Source organism: Moschus berezovskii, chromosome 7, assembly GCF_049115385.1.
Source record: "Moschus berezovskii isolate FMDL1 chromosome 7, NW_MosBer_1.0, whole genome shotgun sequence".
In the NCBI taxonomy this organism is placed as follows: domain Eukaryota; kingdom Metazoa; phylum Chordata; class Mammalia; order Artiodactyla; family Moschidae; genus Moschus; species Moschus berezovskii.
In genome coordinates this window covers 32,238,305-32,263,596 of record NC_142466.1, presented here as the reverse complement: position 1 = coordinate 32,263,596, position 25,292 = coordinate 32,238,305, and the positions used below count along the sequence as shown (strand labels likewise).

The window sequence follows — 25,292 nt, the reverse complement described above, 5'->3', positions numbered from 1 at the left end:
ACCTGGAAAGCTTCATAAATGATATAAATATCAGGGCTCCACCAAAGACCAATTAAAGTAGAATCTCTGGGGTTGGAGCCCTACTATCAGTAATTTTGTAAAAGCTCTCCTAATAACTTTAATGTGTGTCCACTCTTAGAACTTTAGAACTGTTGCTCTACTGGATGGCATGATAGTGAAATGATGACGTTTGTCTCCAGCAATCTAAGAATTTAGAGGCTGGAGTAATGAAAAAAAAAGAATCTATTTTCTGGTAAAGAGATTTATTTATGTTTAACATTTCTCAGTCAGGTTTTTATGAAATGACTTAATCTTCAATGTGGGAAGAAAAGTCATAGACACCAGCATGTCAGAATATAAAAGTAATGGTTTGCCACTGTACTCCTGTGAGCCATGGCGATAACCTTTCTGAGTAGTTCTCCAATTGTCTGGTATTATTCAAAATCAAGAGAGCTTCTGTGGTGGTTCAGCAGTAAAGGATCTGCCTACAGTGCAGGAGACGCGAGTTCAGTTCCTGGGTTAGGAAGATCCCCTGGAGAAGGAAATGGTAACCCACTCCAGTATTCTTGCCTGGGTAAAACCCATGGACAGAGCAGCCTGGCAGGGCTGCAAAAGAATCGGACACTACTTAGCGACTAAAACCACTACCCACTCAATATCAACCTTGACCAGAGTGGTGAATAGACTTAGTATTTTCTCAAATTTTTTTTCCATTCCATTATTAAGTCTATGGATATGACTCTGTAAAGCCTCCAGGTTGTTAGTGAATAACTAAGTTAATGCCCAGTAACTGGCATGATTTATGCAAATTCTCTGAGATCAACTTTCCAAACTCAATTTCATTAAAATTTCTTTCAGCAAATTTTTTAAATTTATTTTTAATTGGAGTATAATTGCTTTGCAATGTTGTATTAGTTTCTGCTGTCCAACAACATGAATCAGCTCTAAGTATACATATATCCCCTCCCATCTTGTGTCTGCCTCCCACCCAACTGCATCTCACCCCTCTAGTCACAGAGCACTGAGCCGAGCTCCCTGTGTTAATGCATCTGCTTCCCATTGGCTATCCATTTTTTTTTTATCTTTTTTTTTCCTTGGAGGCTAATTACTTTACAATATTATATTGGTTTTGCCATACATTGACATGAATCCGCCCCAGGTGTACATGTGTTCACCTTCTTGAACCCCCCTCCCACCTCCTTCCTCTCCTTATCCTCCGTCTGGGTCATCCCCGTGCACCAGCCCCGAGCATCCTGTATCATGCATCAAACCTGGACTGGTGATTCGTTTCACATATGATAATATACATGTTTCAATGCCATTCTCCCAAAACATCCCACCCTCACCCTCTCCCACAGAGTCCAAAAGACTATTCTATACACCTGTGTCTCTTTTGCTGTCTCGTATACAGGGTTATCATTACCATCTTTCTAAATTCCATATATATGCATTAGTATACTGTATTGGTGTTTTTCTTTCTGGCTTACCTCACTCTGTATAATAGGCTCCAGTTTCATCCACCTCATTAGAACTGATTCAAATGTATTCTTTTTAATGGCTGAGTAATACTCCATTGTGTATATGTACCAAAGCTTTCTTATCCATTCGTCTGCAGATAGACATCTAGGTTGCTTCCATGTCCTGGCTGTTATAAACAGTGCTGCGATGAACATTGGAGTACATGTGTCTCTTTCAATTCTGGTTTCCTCGGTGTGTATGCCCAGGAGTGCGATTGCTGGATCATATGGCAGTTCTATTTCCAGTTTTTTGAGGAATCTCCACACTGTTCTCCATAGTGGCTGTACTAGTTTGCATTCCCACCAACAGTGTAAGAGGGTTCCCTTTTCTCCACACCCTCTCCAGCATTTATTGCTTATAAACTTTTGGATAGCAGCCATTCTGACTGGTGTGAAATGGTACCTCATTGTGGTTTTCATTTGCATTTCTTTGATTATGAGGGATGTTGCGCATTTTTTCATGTGTTTGGTAGCCATCTTTATGTCTTCTTTGGAGAAATGTCTGTTTAGTTCTTTGGCCCATTTTTTGATTGGGTCATTTATTTTTTGGAATTGAGCTGCAGGAGCTGCTTGTATATTTTGGAGATTAATTCTACACCTAAAGAAACTAGAAAAGGAAGAAATGAAGAACCCCAGGTTTAGTAGAAGGAAAGAAATCTTAAAAATTAGGGCAGAAATAAATACAAAAGAAACAATAGAGACCATAGCAAAAATCAACAAAGCCAAAAGCTGGTTCTTTGAGAGGGTAAATAAAATTGACAAACCACTAGCCAGACTCATCAAGAAACAAAGGGAGAAAAACCAAATCAATAAAATTAGAAATGAAAAGGGAGAGATCACAACCGACAACACAGAAATACAAAGGATCATAAGAGACTACTATCAGCAATTATATGGCAATAACATGGACAACTTGGAAGAAATGGACAAATTCTTAGAAAAGTACAAAACTGAACCAGGAAAATCAGAAATCTTCCAGCAAACAAAAGCCCAGGTCCAGACGGCTTCTCAGCTGAATTCTACCAAAAATTTAGAGAAGAGCTAACACCTATTCTACTCAAACTCTTCCAGAAAATTGCTGAGGAAGGGAAACTTCCAGACTCATTCTATGAGGCCACCATCACCGTAATCCCAAAACCTGGTAAAGATGCCACAAAAAAAGAAAACTACAGGCCAATATCACTGATGAACATAGATGCAAAACTCCTTAACAAAATTCTAGCAGTCAGAATCCAACAACACATTAAGAAGACCAAGTTGACTTTATCCCAGGGATGCAAGAATTCTTCAATATCCACAAATTAATCAATGTAATACACCACATTAACAAACTGAAAAATAAAAACCACGTGATTATCTCAGTTGATGCAGAGAAAGCCTTTGACAAAATTCAACATCCATTTATGATAAAAACCCTCCAGAAGGTGGGAATAGAAGGAATATACCTCAACATAATAAAAGCTATATATGGCTATCCATTTTATACACGGTAGTGTATATATGTCATCGCTACTCTCTCAATTTGTCCCACCCTCTCCTTCCCCCAGCCATGTCCACAGGTTCGTTCACTACATCTTTATCTCTATTCCTGCCCTGCATATAGGCTTGTTAAATTTCTCAACCATAGAGTTTAATTTTCCATCTTCAATTCAGCATCTGTCATTATCCCTGTCCCCCACCAAAGACTTCCTTAATTCTGTTTCCTCTGTTTGAGCCCAGTTCGTACAACAGAAAAGGGGAGTTTATCTGTTTTGCTCCGTTTCAGCCACTGAGTGTGGGGGATGGGAAATAGAGGAGAGAAAGGATGTGTGTGTGTGTTTATGTGTTTGTGAGAGAGATTTAAAGAAAAAGGGACACCAGATATTAAGAGCAAAAGAAAAACAGAGCAATATCAGAGTTACATACACTTGGGAATGAATTATTTACCCCGAGACAGAAAAAATAAGTATAGAACAATAAATAGCATCATATTTATGTGTGATCATCAGCCAAAGCCCATAACTACATATGCCAAGTTCAAATAGTTTAAGGGCCAGCCTCTACCTTGCCTTTGGAGTGGGACTTACTAGTCAGAATAAGAGATCCTTTCCTATGGGAAGCAGTCAACTATTTGGGAACCTAGATCTTAAAAAACAAAACAATGTATTTCATTGTCTCTGTTAGAAACTTTATCCTATTTTGTGAATTATCCTTTTTATTCTTTTATCAAACTACTAATTGTGACTCTTGGCCCTACTTTTTTCTAGCTGTATGACATTGGATGTGGGATTTAGTGGCTCGTCTATGATGTCTTGAGCTTCCCAGGTGACATTGGTGGTAAAGAACCTGCCTGCCAATGCAGGTAGATCTAAGAGACCTGGGTCAGGAAGATCCCCTGGAGGAGGGCACAGCAACCCATTCAAGTATTCTTGCCTAGAGAATCTCATGGACAGAGGAGGCTGGTAGGCTACAGTCCATGGGGTTGCAGAGTCAGACATGACTGAAGCGACTTAGCACACACACACTATGATGTCATGTGGACAGTGCTTGGAACAGATTAGGTGTTCAATACATATTTATACTGAAAGAATGTCTAAGGTGCCTTTCAACTCCACTTCAAATATGTGACCCATTTTCATGTAAGACACGAAGAGGAGTAAAAACTGCTGTGAATATGAATAGTTTTAAAGAAAAATGTTGTGATTCTCCAGGCTCTCATTATGCATCAGACATCTGGGTGATATGGGCTGATTGAAGAACTTTTGTCTCTAGCCAAAATAATTCATAAATTCCCAGCTCCAGGGTTGTATGGGGTGAGGTTGTGAGAGTCCTAGAGTTTCATAATATACATTTTCCTCATGGGGAAGATGGAAAAGTTGGACTTGATGTTGCTGAAACACATTTGTTTTTATTCTCATTCTTTGCCTCTTTTGGCTACTGAGCAAGTGTAAGATCATTTGCAAACCTTATGGCATGTGTGTATGTATTATAAAGTGCATATCCTTCCTGCTGGTGGATCCCAAGCCAAAGGCAGCAGCCCCTCAGCCCCCACCCCTTTCCCTCTTCAAGGGGACAAATGCATTGAAGAGACAAATGCAACTTTGAGTAAATATGTGCAGGTAAACATGTCTGTAGAAAAGTGCCAACGTTTCTCTCCTCTGGTTTAATTTCATTTTAAACTTTTCATCTTTGATTTATTTGAGAAAGATTTTAATTGGGTTTCAGGGTCAAAAATTAGATCAAACATGAGGCCAAAATTTCTCTGTGACCTGAAATTATCCGTATTGCATTTCCTTCTGTTCTGTACCTTCATCCCTTACCTTCCTTCCTTCCTCTATCCTTTCTTTCCTCTGTTCCTTCCTTTCTTCCCTCTCTCCTCTCTTCCCTCTTTTCTCTTTTCCTTCCCTCCCTCTCCCTCCCTCCCTCCTTCATTCCATTTTTCAATAAAAGCTTGTGGAGTGCTAACACGCTTCACTGGGCCCTGGGGCTCAGAGATCACACAAATAAACTACAAAGCAGAAAAACAAATAGGCAAAATACATTTAAAATATATATATATTTATATCATTTTCTGAAAGTGACAAGCATCCTGGGTGGCTGCAGATCTGTGTCCTGATCCTTTCAACTGGGGGCCACGCTACCAACTCTGTGCCTCTTCTCCTGATGAGCCCTCTTCTTACAATGCATCCCGCTGCCCCGGCCCACAAACCCTCAGTTGTTTAAAGTTACTTCCAGCAGTGACACCCCCCTCCTCCACCAGTCTCACTTTGCTGTATTTCTAAGACATTGTTTTCACCATTTTTAGTGACTTTTACATAGCTTGACTTGTTATGGCTATTTATAAGACCCTGTCCTCCACTAAGCTATCAGCCCCATGGGCACAGGTTTTATCTTGGCTTTTCTTTATAGCTTCCTGTTTTGCACACAGTAGGCTCTCAGTCAAGACTGAGTGAATTGGCAGAATTGACTGTGGGGGCCAGAAACTTACTGCCATACTTTGAGAAGCTGGAGTAGGGAGGGAAGGCTGTTTATTTTTTTAAACTAATTGATTAAATAATTTTTGGCTGTGATGGGTCTTCACTGCTGTGCAAGGGCTTTCTCTTGCAGTGAGTTGCCGTGAATTAGGGCTTCTCTGTAGTTTTGGTGCAAGGTCTCATTGTGGTGGCTTCTGTTGTTGTGGAGCACAGGCTCTAGAGCACGGACTTCAGTAGTTGTGGCACGTGGCCTCAGTAGTTGTGGCTCGCAGGCCAAGGCTGTTTCTTGAATTTTCCCTCTCCCATCACCCTCTTGGGACTCAAATGACCCATAATGACACCCCTCCTAAGACATCCCCTTCATAAGTTACTTCTGTCTCTCATCAATTGGTCCCTCTGTCCAGTTTCTCCATATTTAGTTTCCAGACCATGCTCATTAGTTGTTGATCCTACTTTGTACTGATATGTGTTCTATTTGGACTCATGGACTTCTTTACAACTTAATTATAGCTTTGAGAAGGGTCAGGGGAGTGCTCATTGTTGTACCTTTCACAATGCCTGGCTTAGTACTGGCTCCCATTGGATGCTCAATAAATGTGTGAAGTGACTATGAATCAGAAAGCATTCTACCAAAGCTTGTGAACCCGAGCATCTTGCCCAGGGGCTCATCTTCGCTTTGAGATGGTGTGTTGTATATTGTCTCATTAGATTATCTGAGGGGTCTACTTGGAGCAGTTTCTGGTTTCATTAGAAGCTGGGCATGATCACTGTGGTTTCCAGTGTCATTGTTCTTGCATTCTTCTCTTTTGATTACATGAGCACACTCCTCACTTTCATAACCCTAGCCCACATTTGTGAGAACTTGATGCTTTGTTGTAGCATGTCTGCCTTTGAAGACAAGGCAGAGATATGTAAAATCATACTTGTTTTGGGGAAAAAGTTGGCACTTGTTTTTCTAGTCATAATTTAGAACATACCAAACACTCATAATAGCGAGTAAACCAATTGAAAACTCACAGGACAAACTCCAAAATTCAGTCTATAATATCCTCATGGGTCTAACTTTTAATTGAGCAGCTTTTCAGACTCTGAGCTGCTGCTCAGGAATCTGTAAAAGTATAAAGACACTTTCCTTAGTTCCCTGGGGTCAAGAAAAGAGCAAATATCCAGAGATGTCATCTTAGACTGTTTTCTCTAAACCTACATGGTTTCCATTTATATTGAATTCAGTCTGCACATGAAGTTATAGTAACTGTCTCTGTATACATAAATCAGAGTTTCCAAGCTGGCACAGCCTTCAGAACGTTTTTATAATGAAAGATTAGCATAGAGCAGAAGTGTTGAATTGTAAAACTAAGGTTACAAAAATACATTACCTATGCCAAAGAAACACTTTCACATCGAGGATTCAATTTATGGCACTGTTTTTCAGGGTGAGATTCTATTACCCCCCTTCAGTTTAAAATTGTTTTCAAAATGCAACTTTTGGGTGCACTCTTCTTTTGGTTCTTTAGGCCACATCAGAGTTCCTGGCAGATGGAGAAGAGCTGGTATGACACCAGGGCCATGTCTGTTCCCAGCCAGCTCACCTGATGGATGATGCCTGGCTGCATGCCTCCTTGTTGTTTGTTGTATTATTACAACAGAAAGCATTTTCAAAAGCTGCATTTATCAAGTTGTCATAATAGTTTGGCTTGCATATCTAGCTAGCCAGAAAAAAAATAAATCTCTCCCTTAGCACTGATCTGTTTGAGCTACGTGATATATCACATGCAGGAGGCAGTGCAAAACAATGACATCCTCCGTGAGATTCAGGGATGTTTCAACTGAGTACTTAATAGGGGAGATGTTTTTTATGTTTGCATTTGTATGTCTCACAGCAGCAAAGACCTCTGTCTCCTTGTTTCAAAGGCCCTTTCCACAGGAGGCTGTGTGTGTGTTGAGAATATATTACTCCTAGAATTTTGGTGGCTTTGTCTGATGAAGGAGCTTTAACCTTAAATGGGAGGAGAAAAAAAAACACAACTGAAGTTTGCTAGGAAGAAGGTCAAAGACATTTTTTTATATTTGAGATCAGTTTTTCATTGACAAATGTAACCAGATTAAACAGTATTTGTTATGGATACTCTTGTAAGTGAATTTCTTATTATTAGACATAGGTGGTTGTCTGGGGGCACATGGCTGAAGCGGTTGGGTGCATAGAAGAGGATTCACGTTCAGAGTCAATAAACATTCATTAATGTTTGTTAAAAATACTTCTCTCTATTAATATTGATAAACCACTAAGGATGCATACGAGAACATTTCTATTATTTAGAGATACAGTACATCATGAATATATAGCGTAAGCATAGTCATCTATAGATACTTTTTATTGGGGTATAATTGACATAAAATGTACAAGTTTAAGGCATACAAGTTGATTTAATCCATGTATACACTGCAGTATGACTATTAATGTTTTCTATCATGTTAATTTTTATCACATAAATTATTGTTGCTTTTTTATAGTGGAAACAATTAAGATCTAGTCTGTCAGCAGTTCTGAAGTTTATAATACAGTCTTGTCTATAATCACTAAGCTGTTCTTTAGATCTCCAGGACTCATTTATCTACTAGTTGCAAGTTCATTCCCTTAAAAGACATCTCTCCAACTTCTCCACCTCCAGGATCCTGGTAACCCCCATACTACTCTCTGTTTTTATGTAGATACTTTTTGAAGAAAGGACATTGTTGAATTGACTCCTATTTGGACCAACTGTCACACAAATTAAGTTTCTACATAAATAAGGCTCATTTTCATTCTCATGAAAGATATTCTGTTTTAAACATAGAATAAAACGCAGAACATTAAAGAATGACTTTTTTAAGCACAAGAGTGAGACAGAGAGGTCTAAGGGGAAAATGAGAACTTGAGACTTACGAGAGTCACAGGGATGGCATGTCTTCTATCTCCTTTTCTCCCTCGTGCAAAGCAAGACTACTGCTAACCATCTGTGGTGCATGCACCTCCAGTTCTAGTCCCTAGGTTTTCTGCATCCAGTTTGACCCATGGATTAGGATAGTGAGCATCTGAGGATAACATTACACACAGTGTCCGCAGGTTCATATAACTTCTTTTTTAATGGTCAGGTTCATTGGTATCAAGTGTCAATTCCCAAAAGAAACTCTTATGATAATGTGCCTATGGAACGTGAAAAGCAGCCCAACAGTGCATTTGCACTTGGTTCTCTTGGGTGTTCTCAGAATTTGTTATTCCTCTTGAGGTCTTTGTAAAAAGCCCCAGAAATGGAGAAGTATTTTAACTGGCTCCTAGGGGACCCCCTCCTGCTCTCTGGCTCCCGTGAACACTGAAAGTTTCACTTGAAGTGAAGGAGGAAAGCAGAGCTCTAGCACTCCATGAAGCCCTAGTTGGGGCTCTCAAACTGTTGGTCTTGTCCAAAGCATGATCATTTTCAGACCCACAGTCTAAAGGACCCAGAGTCTTCCTGGAGTGAGTTGCTGATATGGTTTTAGGCCTGTTCTCTTGTAAAGAGCACATAGTTTCCTTTTGGATGATTAAAAAAAGAGAGAGATAAGCAGATGAATGCTCTTATTTCAAAATTCTTTGCCCATGAGTCCATAGGTACTCAGAGAAATACAGTAACCTATTCTCTCTTAACGGCACTCTTTGGTTTTAGGTAATCAAAGACAAAGCTTCATGAGTCTAACATAAGTGTTATTGTCCTTAAGAACTCTGGTATTGAAAGTACATAATTACCAGATTTTCTTGAAATGAGACACTAACACCAAGGATGAGTCTGGTTATTTCACCAGAAGAATCGGTTTGCTTAAAGAAGAGATAAGAAGAATTTGTAATTTAAATTGAAATATTTTATCAGATTTTTAAAATTCTTAATGAGAGATAAATCAAATATACCTTCCTCTTTTAAAGATTTAAGAAAGCAGGGATGAAAAAAGCCAACAGATGGCTAAAGCCTAGAAAGGGAGCTTTTTAATTTTCTATGGCAAGCCATCTCTTCTAAGATTGTTAAATTATGGTAATTGAAACTAGGGTAACATCAGGATTTTAAGTCTTGGAGGAGTTTGGATGGTTTGTTATGTGTTAATTGGAGACCAATAAAGTATTCTTCAAGCCTATACTAATCTCATTATAAGTGAATTAAAGTTTGAATAATTCACAAATAATAGCTTGTAATTGAGAAAAGGAACTTAAGTCAAAATTAATAAATGACTGGGTAGGAGTGAAGTGCTGATATCAATAAGAAAATCTCTATTCAAATTTGGTTTCAAAATATATTTTTTTATATTTTGTTCTTTTATACTTGAACCAGTTTCTGATTCCTTAATTGGTCCAATACTTAACTCACTAAATAGTCCTGTAACTATTTCATAGTTTGCATTGAGCAGGCGCATTTACTTAAATCATTCGTTATTGATGGCCTATAACTTTCCTCGGAAACCATTTTGGACTGAAATTTCTAATGCTTGTTTTCCTTTCCAGAGGTGAATTTTATTTTGTTAAAATGTGAAGAAAATCATTCAGCTGTTTTATATTAACAGACTATTTTTTAAAGAAGTTTTAAAAGGGAAGAAAATATTTTTTACTGCATAATTCTCACATGAGGCTTTTGTGCCCAGATAAATGCCTTGGATGAAGAAATTCATGCTTGGCAAGAATTAAAATCCTTGTGGTGAAATAGTCACTTTGTTACTTAAGTAAAATTTGTATTCAAATTTAATACACTTGAACTTTTAAAAACTGCAAGTTTTTTTCACTGAAGTTCTTTCACACTACATTTTACTGAGGAGTGTGGTTCTCTAAGAGATGTTCCAAATCTACAGAGTGTATCTAGATGTCATTTACTCACTGGATTTCTCAGAATTGAGAAGCAGGTGATATACTGATGTGGAAAATAAGATGCAGTGAACTCAGCCTTCCAGATTTGATCTACTGTTAGTATTTTACACATCTATCTTGTTCCTTTTATATTATTATTGTTTTATATACTCTGGCGTTAGGCAAACCTGAGTTCCAATCCCTAGTTCTTTCTTTTTATGTATATGGTTTTCAGCCTCCTAGCCTTTCTCAGCCTCAGTTTTCTCATCTATTAAGGATGGACTGGTTTGATCTCCTTGCAGTCCAAGGGGCTCTCAAGAGTCTTCTCCAACACCACAGTTCAAAAGCATCACAACTTTAGGCAGGGCCATTTCCAGATCCAGTGATATCCAGCTGACAGATGAGGAAGCAAAACCTGAGGGACTGAGAGACTTATGCCAGGGAAAGAGCAAAATCTATGACTCACATCATCAAACTCCTAGTTCAGCTGTGTTTCCATTATTCCTTTCAGGGAGTAAGGCTAGGAAAATACGAGGAGGGTGAAAAACAGCATTTTAAAGTCTTCGTGATTAATGCCAGAGTTCACAAGCAAGAAATCATCATTGGATCTCCTTTGTTTTAACTGCCTCAGTGGGCCCCCTTTACCTACTGCAAAGTTCATGGCTAGAAGGCATTTTTATCTTCTGCAATTCCCTGTATACACCCAATATTCCATAACTGCTTGAAAATGTAGAAACGCACCATATCTTTTCATTCCTCTGCATCTTTGCCTATGGTTTCTTCTCCACGTATCCTTCATCTCTTTTAATATCTATTATATATTTACATCTTTTACACAATTACTTTGTTAAATGTCTACATAATGCTTTTATATGTGAAGCACTGTTTGAACTGCTTCACAAATATTAACTTGGTTACTCCTCAAAATAATCCCAGGAGATGAGTATTATTATTCCATTTTACAGATGACAGAACTGAGGTATAGAAACTAAGGAATGGGGGCAGGATTTCAGAAAGGAGACTCTGCTTTCAAAGTGGTTACTGTTGACCACTACACTACGTCACATATGCTCCAGGAATTTCAAAATCAAAAAACATACCACATTCAGCCAACACTGATGTCTACATGGATTGCTACCAAAGACCTCCTGGTCACAGAATTAATTACCATGTAAAATTTGTCATAAGCTGGAGGCTAGCTCTCATCTTTTTCAACTCAGAAACCTGATATATTTTTAGCAATCACACAAGAGATCCTTCTCTTGGAGGTAGACGCACAGTGACTTAGCCTGTGAGAATAATATTAAAATGCTAATTTATTCACTTACAATGAAAATGATTTATTTACTTACATGTCCATAACATGAACCATACCCATCACAGCATAACCAGCCCCTCTGCCTCTTAGCAGTTATATAAAAAAAAAGACTGCTCTTGGCAAATGGCTTGATCAACATCGTATTATAATGAGGGATGTTTCTGGAATAAGCAAAAAGCTCACTGGCATCAGGTAGGTTGATATGAGGCATCTGTACTGTGATGGCAATAACCTAGCTAAGGGGATCCGGAAGATCATTGGACATTAACCTGGGCCTTTGTTGGGTGGGGCACTGACAACCTAGTATCTCTTCCATTCTCCTTTTTTCCTATGATTCTGGCCAGCCTTGTCTTTCCTTGGTCCCATTCTGTTGTTGAGTGCATATTAATATAGTCAGTCTGGTTATAGTCAAGTCTTCAAGCCTGGGATCTTTCTATCTCTCTAAGATAGCCTTTGGGTAATTATAATTCACCCAAAGGCTGAGTGCCAAAGAGTTGATGCTTTCAAACTATGGTGCTGGAGAAGACTCTTGTGAATTCCTTGGACAGCAAGGATATCAAACCAGTCAATCCTAAAGGAGATCAACCTTGAATATTCATTGGAATGACTGATGCTGAAGCTGAAGCTCCAATACTTTGGCCCCCTGTTGCAAAGAGCTGACTCATTGGAAAAGACCATGATGATGGGAAAGATAGAATGCAGGAGGAGAAGGGGACTACACAGAATGAGATGGTTGGATGGCATCACTGACTCAATGGACATGAGTTTGAGCAGACTCCGAGAGATGGTGAAGGACAGGGAAACCTGGCGTGCTGCAGTCCATGGAGTTGCAAAGAGTTGGACATAACTGAGCAACTGAACAACGGCAATCATATTTTCAGATGGCATTTTCTTTTTGATAGTGTTCTGAAGACCTAACACAAATACTATCCAGCATTTCTTACACCAAGTCAGAATTTTATGAGTAATTTTCTTTACAGTGAAGACTAAGTCATACTAATTCTTCTTTGTATTCCCAGAAGTAAATGCATTGCCCACCTCATACTAGAAGTTCAGTAGATGTGTGTTCAACAAACAAGTAAATTGGGACAGTGAAGCATCACAGTTATGTGTGTAAGCTCTGAATGGCTCAGTTTCAAATCTCAGCTCTACTATTTACTAGTTGTGTGATTTTGGCAAGTTACTTCAGCTCCCTAGTCTTCCATGATCTCATCCATAAAATGGATCTGAGGATAGTACCCTGTCTCCTAGGGTTCTAATGTACAAAAAAAAAAACCTCAGAAATGTACCCAGAATTCCATAGTTATTTATTATTAGTATAATCATTCTCTCAGAATTTCATATATTATATTTTACTTTTTGTTAAAGTGTGACATTCTGAAAAGAGCAGAGTACTGCTGTTTTATGCCGTCATTGAATGGTTCATCAAAAATCGATTGTTTCTGTTCACAAGAGTTCAGTCAAATGGAAACTCCCTTGTATTGATGGTGGGAATATGTAGTAGTACAGCCTTTATGAAATACAATTTGGCTATATTTATCAAGAGCCTTATAAAAGTTCATTTCTTTTAGTGTCATAATTCCACTTTTAGAAACTTATCTTTTCTAATTAGTCAGAAACTTGGATAAGACATACATGGATTTGATTTATCACACTATCATTTATCAACCTCTATGTTGGAAATTACTTAAATGACAAGAAATGAAAGAATGATTTCACAAGTTACACCATTTGATGGAATAGTATGTAGCTCTCAAAATGATGTTTTTAAAGTTACTTAGTAGTATGAGAAATACCTTCAAAAAATTTAAGTGAAAGCAAAGCAGGCTATAAAATTGTAGAAGTACTGTTATTTCCCTCTGAATTGGAAAGAAATTAGTATATCAAAATATCAGTAATTATCTTTACATGAGACAACTTTGGGAGTATGGGATTTTTTTCTTTGGGATCATCTTTCTTTTCTAAAACCTCTACAATGAGCATGTACTTTAGCACTGAAACTATTGCTTTAAGAATTATGACTTTTTGTATCCTTAAATGTGTAATTTTAAGAAATACATTGAATGTTAAGTCTAATTTTTATCATATGAAGATCTGAGATCTATCATATTAGTGAAATCTGTCTTTAATTTTGTATCAGAAATAATTGAGATATTAAGAAATAATTAACAATATTTTTTACATTAAAATTAGATTAAATACAAACTCATTGTAAGTACAGTGAACTTCCCTAGTGGCTCACTGGTAAAGAATTTACCTGTCAGTGCAGGAGATGTGGGTTCGATCCCTGGGTTGGAAAGATCCCCTGAAGAAGGAAATAGCAACCCACTGCAGTGTTTTTGCCTGGGAAATCCTTTGGACAAAGGAGCCTGTCAGGCTACAGTCCTTGGTGGCGCAGAATTGGACACAACTTAGTGACTAAACAGCAACAAATAAGTACATTAAGTCCCCTCAGTTCGGTTCAGTTCAGTCACTCAGTCGTGTCTGACTCTTTGCGAACCCATTAATCACAGCACATATAAGTAAGTTCTGCTCTGGGAGCACATTCATAAATCCAACTTGTTCATAAGCCAAACAAAGTTAGCTTAAGTGCCCAGCTAACACAATTGACTATATAGTACTGTACTATAATAGGCTTATAATACTTTGCACACACATAATACACACACACAAAAACAAACAAACGCAAGAAATAAAAAGTTTTTAATCTTACAGTGCAGTCCCGTGAAAAGTATAATAGTACAGTACAGCAGGTAGCATACGGGGCCTGGCTTCTACTGAACAGGCAAGGAGAGTTACTGGCTGGAGGAGGGAGAAGAGGTGGGAGCTAGAAGAACTGAAGGGTCGTCAGTAATAGGAGATGGAGGGAAAGCTGCAGTTTCAGTCACGCCTGACATTGTCGGCACAAGTTCTGGTTCTTTGCTGGATTCAGTTCTATCTATCCTCTTGAAAGAAGAATCCAGTGATGTCTGGATAGTAGTTCTTTTCTTTTTTTCTCATCATAGATGACACAGTTGCACTGGATTGCATTCTGAATGGCTGCTGCAACCTTTGTATATCATTCTGTGTTCCAGTCCTGTGCCTCAAAAGACTAACAGTTCCTCCTCAAATAAAGAAAATCCCTCTGCCATTTACTCCATCATGACTCTCTGGTTCTTCAATTACTTCTTGTTCCTCTTGTTTCTCTTTATGCTTTCTCTGGGCCTCCAATTCCTGGTGCTTCGTAGCAGTACCAGCTACATCTTTGCTGTTTCTATGCTTCCTGACATCCTGGGCTTGAAATAAAGATACTGTAGTACTGTACTCTATACAGTGCTGTACAGTTAAGTACACAAAAGCACAACCACTTGTAAAGGATTCACACATGTGGCAATGTGCACCAGACCCTTGAGCTAACTTACGTGATTGGCTGTGTGAACTCACGTTCACATCTTTGCATGTGTTCAGCTTGAAGGTTCGGATTTAGGGAACTTACTATACTTATTTTGACAACTTTTGCAGGAGAATTAATACTTAGTTTCAAGTCTAATGGAGAAGTCAGTTTGCGTATACAGCTTCTTTAGATCTGCTCTATTTAGTATTTGATAGTAACTCCTACAAGGGCATATTCAAAAGAAAACAGAGGCTCTTATACTGGTTTTAAAAAGGAAATTGATTTTCTAAGAAAACCATTGAAATTTGGGGTCTTTCGTTGGTGGTAATGAGTTGTTTTTTTTCCCCTCCCCCAGGAGCTGTGAAGGAAGAAATATCCGATATAGAACATGCAGTAATGTGGTAAGCATTAACGTTCTATGATTGTGATAATGTATTTTTTAAGCCCTGAATAATGCTAAGCAGTCTCCTGTATCCTGAGCAGATATCAACTAATTAGTATATTACCAAGAGTTATTTATTTCATGGTATATGGATTATATACATCAAAAAATAGGTATTTTTAACATTGCTCAAGACAAACTTTTAATCACTTGGCCAAATTGAAACTAACTACACTTTTTAAAAATAAGAACTGTGTTTCCTTTCTGTTTTCTGGCTTCACATCTAGGTCTCTTGAAAGCAAAAAGAGAAATGAGAAAAGGGAAACCACTTGGGGATCATGAAATAAACATCAGTTCATCAAACTCAGATTTGATAAATTCATTCGTTTAACAAATACTGTTCAATACCAACTGTATGTGAAGCATGGAACTACTACAAGGATAAATAGCATGTGGACGCTGTCTTAAAACATCTGTGTTATGGTAAGGGATGTAGCAAGAGAAGACAGATGCTGACAAATGTAGAAAGGAAGGGATTAAGTTCTTGTGGGTTAAAAGCAGAGAGAAATCTGAAGGGCCTTCCAGAAGGAGGTGATTTGACGTAGGGCCGAGAAGCCTAGGAAGGCTGTGATTGGCCCAGACTGGGTGGGAGGGGATGATAGCCAGTCCAAGTGGAGGAGACATAACAGGCAACTTGGGAGACAGGAATATTGAAGGTGTGTTCTGAACACAAATTTAAATAGGATTGTGCTTAGCTGTATGGAAGAAAAGAACAGAAAGATATTTTACAGTTACACCGTGAAGAGATTTGAGTATTAAGCTTCCAAGTTTATATTCCTTCAGTGACTAATGGAGGGTCACCAGAGGTTGTGGAGTGAGAGTAGGATATTGCTGACTTCCACTTTGGGAAGTTTAATTCTGTAATGATGTGAGGCATGCACTGGAACAGGAAACAAGTGGAGAGCAAGAAGTAATGAGGGCTGAAAACAGGAGGAAATAGATATGAGAGATCAAAATTAAAGTCACTCTGTAAGACTTCCCAAGTGATTTAATTAGAGCAATGAGTTGTAGTGGGAGTAAAGGAATGTTTTACATGCATGTTTAGAGCTCTAGTGCTTCTGAATCACTTTCTTAAAGAAGTTCTTTTTTTTGATGTTCGCATGATGGGCATCTTCCTTATTCTGATCTCAGCTCAAATGCCGCCTCTTCAAAGAGGTTTCCTTGACTACTTTATCTAATATAGTTGTCCCATTGTTTGGCCCCAACTCTCATAATAGTCAATCAATCATATTTAGCTTTTTTTTTTTTTTGACTGTGCAAGCTCTTTTTTGCAGAATGTGGGCTTCTCTAGTTGTGGTTTGTGAGCTTAGTTGCCCCTAGGAATGTGGGATCTTAGTTCCCCAACCCGTGATTAAACCCATGTCCCCTACATTGGCTGATGGACTTTTAACCACTGGACCACCAGGGAAATCCCTATCTTATTTGCATACTAATTTATGTTCTGTTCCCTGACTCTGGAATGTAAATTCCTTAAGCATAGATAGAGCCTCGTTTATCTTGTCCACTCCTTCATCCCCAGTGCCTAGAACTTTATATATATTAAGCATACAGTAGATATTTGTTGAATGCAAAATGAATACTGGTCTTCTAGGAGAATGGTGAATGTCATTATCAAAAGTGTGAACACTGAGAGGTTTGAGAGAAAAGTAAAAGTGAAAGTCAGTCAGTTGTGTCCAATTCTTTGTGACCCCAGGCTCCTCTGTCCACGGAATTCTCCAGGCCAGAAGCAGTTACTCTAGTGTATCAGGAATGAAATCAAGATGGCAGTACATAAAGCATATTAATAAAGAAATGGAATCTATAGGTCTGTTGTTGTTATAAAGTGTTAACAGAGACACTCCATCATTTGTAGAGCCACAGAAGGGTGGGAGGGTGTATTGCTTTGTTTTGTTTTGTTCGTTTAAATAAGAGAGCCCTGAGAGATGAGTTTGATATGGAGGGCAAGCTTGATGATATTTGCCGGTAAGAGTAGACTTGATGCCTCAGGTCCCAAAGCCAACATTGGGTGACAAGAAGAGAAGAAATCTTGATAGAGAGAGAGGACATAAACTCTGTTCTTAAAAACAGACACAAATTGAGAAAGACGCAAACTGAGGATATAGAAAACTTTTGAAGACCACGTTGTTGTAGCAGAGTGGGTTCGACTTAGGTTAGAGAACTTGCTCTTACAGAGAATGTGGTCCAGAGTGTGTTAGGTCTTAGTCTGGCAATACTGAGATGCCCCCAAAAAATGGACAGTAGAGTCCACATATAAGCAATATCATACAATATTTGTCTTTCTCTGTCTGACTTACTTTACTTAATTTGGTAATCTGTAGGTCCATCCATGTTGCTGCAAATGGCATCATTTCATTCTTTTTTATGGTAAAGTAATATTCACTGTGTATATGTACCACATCTTCTTTATCCAAATAATAGAAATGAGCTTATTTACAGAGCAGGAATAAAGTCATAGATGTTGAAAGCAAACTTATAGTTAACAAAGGCAAAACAGAAGTGGAGGAATAAATTAGGATTTGGGAATTAACATATACACATGACTATATATAAGATAACTAATAAGGACCTACTGTATAGCACAGAGAATTCTACTTAATACTCTGTAATAATCTATATAGGAAAAGAATCTAAAAAAAGAGTGGATATATGTATCACTGGTTCACTTTGCTGTATGCTTGAAATTAACACATTGTAAATCAACTATACTTCAATACATTTTTCTTCTAAAAAAGGGAGATGGACAATGGAGGTGACCCCTGGCCAGAGACAAATGAGATGAGAAAGACTAAAATGAGTGAACAGTGTAATTTTATATAAATGCCTGACCAGGAACATAAGCAACTAGAAGGCATGATAATTGGAAGTAGACGCAATTGTTCAATAGAATATTTTGCCTAGTTCATTTCTCTGTTTCCATTTAAGACACTAGTGACATATAACAACCCATAGCATTGTCTTCTTCACCACACTCACACACACCCCTCACTCAACTGCCGATTAATTAAAAAGATCAAATAGCTGTGGTGACTTTTGTTATATTTTTTGAAAATTGACAGTTTGTTGTAGTTACAGTATGAACAAATTTTGGTATAAATATACTATAGCTCATTGGTTTTCTTTATGATCCTTTTTATTGTGGTGATATATATGTGTGTGTTATATATGTATACATATATATATATATAATCATTTTTAAAACACATGACATAGAAAACAAACTTATAGTTACCGAAGGAGAAGGAAATGAGGAGGGATAAATAAGGAGTATGGGTGTTAACATATATACACTGCTATACTTAAAATAGATAACCAATGAGGACCTACTGTATAGCACAGGGAACTGTACTCAATATTTTATAATAACCTATAAGGGAAAATAATCTGAAAAAATAGTGATATATGTATGTATAACTGAATCATTTTGCTGTTCACCTGAAACTAACACAAAATGGTAAATACACTGTACTCCAATTTAAAAAATAACACAAAAGCAAACATAATGAAAACATTTTTTAATTAAACGAATTATAAAATATGAAAAACACACAAACATGATGTTTTTAAAGAAATATCCTTAACTACCATTCCTTTTCTTTCTAGTTTTAAGGATAATAGAAAGGGCCCAGACTATCCTAAGTAGATGTGAATGCTTAAAGCATCATGAGCAGATGTCTGCCTACTCTTTCCTTTAAGTTCTTCAGAAACAGCCCCAAACTTCCTTATTATCATCATGAGCATTTCCCTGGACAGATGCAGGCTAAGGCTGACCTAACATTACTTAAAACCAACAGCACGAGCCAACTCTTTGCAGCTTGTAGAATCAAACTGACACTGAATTTTTTATGAGAACCTAGAGTCTTCAAGTAATTCAATGCTTTTTTTCTGGCTTTTGGCCATGACAGAAGCAACACTGCCAAAAATACGAACGAAAAATTTCATAAGAAAGAATTTTTTCATAATCACATTCCAGTTTTTTCGAACTAAGACATTCAGAACAATTCAATTAAATATTCCCCTTTTAGTTGCTTGTTTTGGAAAAACTCAAGGGCCTCTTATTAGTTAAGCCTCCGAGGTCACTTGTTAATCCCTGGACAGCTTCCTAGGCCTCTTCTGAGCCACTTCTCCTCCAGAGATTCACTCTCTATTTCTATTCTTTGTACATGCTATATACAGCATTTCTTTGGGTTCTTCTTTCCCGAAACTGAGGAAGAAAAAAGATTTCCTGAGATTACCAGTTTTTCTGGCTCAACTGAATTATCAGCTCATGTGCTTTTAAGGTTTTATTGTTAATCACTATATAGACAGAGTATATCAATATAAGAAAGTTAAAGTTTCCATAATGTTCACATGGTTCTTGGAGTCATGGTACCTTCTTATACCATTTCTAACTGATCCAAGCAGGCTATTTTCATTCCTAAGGACGTAGTTCATTCAGTTTTTCCCATTGGACAGTCCCTGATCTTTTTAAGAAAAGTGACAAGGCTCTCTCTGAAAGAAAAAGCTAAGGATAGGGACTTCCCTGGCAGTTCAGTTGTTAAGACAGTGCACTTCCAGTGGTTGGGAGGGCAGGTGGATTCAATGCCTAATCAGGGAACTAGGATGCCACATGCCACACAGCACGGCCAAAAATAATTAAAAACAAACAAACAACTAAGGATCACATCAGGATAAACAGTGGGTGTAAACCCAGCAGACCATTCAAGTGGGTTACTAGGTCTCAGATTGTCCCTGGATCCTCTCAAAGTCCTCCTTTGATCACAGTTTCCTGTTTGTTCAAATAACCTCAAATCTGAATGCTTTGATCTTAATTAGATGTTTAAAATTGACTTCCAAAGTGGTGAGAGGAATGCTGTGTGTCTTATAAATGTTTCTTCATCACTGTCCATAATCTTCACTAGAACTGAGATTTAAGAGTTGTGACCACAATTAGCATCCTGTTAGGCCAAGGTGCCTGTAGTAGCTGATGGCACTCTTATGTTCCTTATTGAGATTTTATTGCTCCACTGCAACACTGTACTGTTCTTAAAAAAATACTCTTGCAAGTTTACAGTTGGTAAACCACATTTCCTTATCTTTTCTAAAAACTCTCAGGAAACAGTCAGAAGTGGGGGTGAGGTGGGTGGGCAGGGATTTCTGTCTTCTGAGGAATGGTTGAAACCATTAAAAGCCTTTTTAGCATATGGAGACAAAACGTTGTTCATTCCAAGAATAACTGACCATGAGAATTGTTCTCAGGACTGGGTTATATTGATGAATAGGACCAAAACCTAATTCTCCTGAAGTTTTCATTCTAATGGAGGAAACCAGATTACAAACCGACAGACAAGTTATTTAAAGGAAACAATATCAGGTAGTGATCAGTGCTCTGCAGAGAATTAAATGATCAGTGGTGACTTCAGATTGGAAGGTTGGGGAAGTCCACTTGGGGACAGACATTTGAATGACAGGAAGAAATGAACTGTGGTAATATCAGAGGAAGAGTGAATCAGAGAGGAGGAACGGTTAGCACAGAGGCTGTAAAGGATGAAGGAACTTAGTGTGTTTAAGAAAGAACAAAGTCAGTGTAGAGACTAGTGTGCAAGGAGAAGAGTATTGGAATATAAGAAAAATAAAGGTGCAGTTAGACAGGAGCTAGATCATTCTGGATGGCATAAAGTGTTACAGTCTTAGTGCCAAGAAGAACTACTGAGACTTTTCGGGAGGGGAAAATAAAGTTGTACTCAGGATTTTTAAAAATAGGTTTGGCTGCAGGATTACTCCAGAGATGGATTGCACAGAAGAGAGTGGAAGTAGACATTCCAGTTCAGAAGTGATTCCAGTCGTTTCCATGAGTACTAATGGATGCTTACACTAAGTGGACAATGGTAGAAAGATGAAGACTATGTTTTACAGGGAGAGTGTCTTTTCCTAAGTCACTTGGCTTTGTCTTCACTTGGATACAATCCACTTTTATGGTCTATAGCACCATTACTATGAAATGCCTTACATGCAACATTCCAGCAAGAGACAAAGTCATCAGCTATAATGGTCAGATAGATAGGACAGAGTGGTACTGGGCAAGTTTATAACTTTGGGTGCCTCGGTTTCTGCACCTAAATAACAAGAGGGTTGAACTAAGATTTCAGAGATCCCTTGCAGCTCTAAAATTCTGTAGTTCTTAAAAAATTTTGTATCTGGGCTTATGGATGTAAACAATGAAGATATCTGTGTTGGTTTTGTGACTGGCAGTACTGCATTGAACAGATTTATCCAGCAACAAAGTAGGGTTAAATCAAAGTGAGCACACATGGACCATAGAAGCAAAGTTCTTGTATTGGCTGTAGACTTTGATCAGCCATCTTAACCAGTGATTCTCATCACTGAAGTTGTAAAGGTTCATGGCTTTCATGACATCCTTCACGTGGTTATTAATGATGAATCTAAAGTAAATTCCCATTTGATCCCGTGTCCATTTTTCTCATCAGGTCTTTGTGCAGCATAAAATAAGGGCATATTTGGTGCTTTATGTCAGTAGTGGAATAGAAACTCATGGAAGGAAAGGACATTCTGCCATAGGACTTTCTTGGTCAGAATTTTCTCTTTTTTTTAAAATGTATTTATTTTAATTGAAGGCTAATTACTTTACAGTATTGTGGTGGGTTTTGCCATGGATTCATATGAATCAGCAATGGGTGTACATGAGTTCCCCATCCTGAACCTCCCTCCCACCTCCCTCCCATCCCATCCCTCAGGGTCATCCCATTGCAGCAGCCCTGAGCACCCTGTCTCATGCATCAAACCCGGATTGGCAATCTATTTCACATATGATAATATACATGTTTCAATGCTGTTCTCTCAAATCATCCCACCTCATCTTCTCCCACAGAGTCTAAAAGTCTGTTCTTTACATCTGTGTCTCTTTTGCTGTCTCACATATAGGGTCATCATTACCATCTTTCTAAATTCCATATATATGCATTAATATACTGTATTGGTCTTTTTCTTTCTGACTTACTTCGCTCTGCATAATAGGCTCCAGTTTTATCCACCTCATTAGAATTGATTCAAATACATTCTTTTTAATAGCTGAGTAATATTCCATTGTGTATATGTACCACAGCTTTCTTATCCACTCGTCTGCCAGTGGACAACTACATTGCTTTCATGTCCTGGCTATTATAAACAGTACTGCGATGAACATTGGGGTACACATGTCTCTTTCCATTCTGGTTTCCTTGGTGTGTATGCCCAGCAGTGGGATTGCTGGGTCATATGGCAGTTCTATTTCCAGTTTTTTAAAGGAATCTCCACACTCTTCTCCATAGTGACTGTACTGGTTTGCATTTCCACCAACAGTGTAAGAGGGTTCCTTTTTCTCCACACCCTCTCTAGCATTTCTTGTTTGTAGACTTTTGGATAGCAACCATTCTGACTGGTGTGAGATGGTACCTCATTGTGGTTTTGATTTGCATTTTTCTGATAATGAGTGATGTTGAGCACCTTTTCATGTGTTTGTTAGCCATCTTATGTCTTCTTTGAAGAAATATCTGTTTAGTTCTTTGGCCCATTTTTTGATTGGGTCACTTATTTTTCTGGAATTGAGCTGCAGGAGTTGCTTGTATATCTTTGACAATTCTTTATCAGTTGCTTCATTTGCTACTATTTTCTCCCATTCTGAGGGTGTCTTTTCACCTTGCTTATAGTTTCCTTCGTTGTGCAAAAGCTTTTAAGTTTAATTAGGTCCCATTAATTTATTTTTGCTTTTATTTCCATTACTCTTGGAGGTGGGTCACAGAGGATCCTGCTATAATTTATGTCAGAGTGTTTTGCCTATGTTTTCCTCTAGGAGTTTTTTAGTGTCTGGTCTTACATTTAGATTTTTAATCCATTTTGAGTTTATTTTTGTGTATGGTGTTAGAAAGTATTCTAGGTTCATTCTTTTACAAGTGGTTGACCAGTTTTCCCAGCACCACTTGTTAAAGAGATTGTCTTTTCTTCATTGTATATTCTTGCCTCCTTTGTCAAATATAAGGTGTCCATTGGTGCATAGATTTATCTCTGGGATTTCTATTTTGTTCCATTGATCTATATTTCTGTCTTTTTGCCAGTACCATACTGTCTTGATGACTGTGGCTTTGTAATATAGCCTGAAGTCAGGCAGGTTGATTCCTCCAGTTCCATTCTTCTTTCTCAAGATTGCTTTGGCTATTCGAGGTTTTTTGTATTTCCATACAAATTGTAAAATTATTTGTTCTAGTTCTCTGAAAAATACCATTGGGAGCTTGATAGGGATTGCATTGAATCTATAGATGGCTTTGGGTAGTATACTCATTTTCACTTTATTGATTCTTCCGCTCCATGGACATGATATATTTCTCCATCTATTTGTGTCATCTTTGATTTCTTTCACCAGTGTTTTATAGTTTTCTATGTATAGGTCTTTTGTTTCTTTAGGTAGATATATTCCTAAGTATTTTATTCTTTTCATTGCAGTGGTGAATGGAATTTTTTCCTTAATTTCTGTTTTCGCATTGTTAGTGTATAGGAATGCAAGGGATTTCTGTGTGTTAATTTTATATCCTCCAACTTTACTATATTCATTGATTACCTCTAGTAATTTTCTGGTCTTTAGGGTTTTCTATGTAGAGGATCATGTCATCTGCAAACAGTGAGAGTTTTACTTCTTCTTTTCCAATTTGGATTCTTTTATTTCTTTTTCTGCTTTGATTGCTGTGGCCAAAATTTCCAAAACTATGTTGAATAGTAGTGATGAGAGTGGGCACCCTTGTCTTGTTCCTGACTTTAGGGGAAATGCTTTCAGTTTTTTACCATTGAGGATAATGTTTGCTGTGGGTTTGTCATATATGGCTTTTATTATGTTGAGGTATGTTCCTTCTATTCCTGCTTTCTAGAGGGATTTTATCATAAATGATGTTGAATTTTGTCAAAGGCTTTCTCTGCATCAATTGAGATAATCATATGGCTTTTATTTTTCATTTTGTTAATGTGGTGTATTACATTGATTGATTTGCGGATATTGAAGAATCCTTGCATCCCTGGGATAAAGCCCACTTGGTCATGATGTATGATCTTCTTAAAGTGTTGTTGGATTCTGTTTGCTAGAATTTTGTTAAGGATTTTTTCATCTATGTTCATCAGTGATATTGGCCTGTAGTTTTCTTTTTTTGTGGCATCTTTGTCAGGTTTTGGTATTAGGGTGATGGTGGCCTCATAGAATGAGTTTGGAAGTTTACCTTCCTCTGCAATTTTCTGGAAGAGTTTGAGTAGAATAGGTGTTATCTCATCTCTAAATTTATGGTAGAATTCAGCTGTGAAGCCGTCTGGACCTGGGCTTTTGTTTGCTGAAGATTTCTGATTATAGTTTCAGTTTCCATGCTTGTGATAGGTCTGATAAGATTTTCCATTTCTTCCTGGTTCAGTTTTGGAAAGTTGAACTTTTCTAAGAATTTGCCCATTTCTTCCAAGTTGTCTGTTTTATTGGCATATAGATACTGATATTAGTTTTTATGTTCCTTTTTATTTCTGTGTTGTCTGTTGTGATTTCTCCATTTTCATTTCTAATTTTGATTTGATTTTTCTCCCTTTGTTTCTTGATGAGTGTGGCTAATGGTTTGTCAATTTTATTTATCTTCTCAAAGAACCAGCTTTTAGCTTTGTTGATTTTTGCTATGGTCTCCTTTGTTTCTTTTGCATTTATTTCTGCCCTAATTTTTATGATGTCTTTCCTTCTACTAACCCTGGGGTGCTTCATTTCTTCTTTTTCTAGTTGCTTTAGGTATAGAGTTAGGTTATTTATTTGATTTTTCTCCTGTTTCCTGATGTAGGCTTGTATTGCTATGAACCTTTCCC

The 25,292-nt window shown here is 37.7% G+C and overlaps 1 protein-coding gene across 1 annotated transcript in view; it reads left to right on the top strand.

Annotated features, from left to right (window-relative positions):
• ADAMTSL1 (ADAMTS like 1) overlaps positions 1 to 25,292 on the top strand; it is a 529,587-nt gene that overhangs the window by 70,806 nt on the left and 433,489 nt on the right. Inside the window, exon 3 of the mRNA XM_088837881.1 lies at positions 15,357 to 15,402. Coding sequence (XP_088694007.1) covers positions 15,357 to 15,402 — 46 coding nt within the window. The remainder of the gene's footprint in view (positions 1 to 15,356; positions 15,403 to 25,292) is intronic.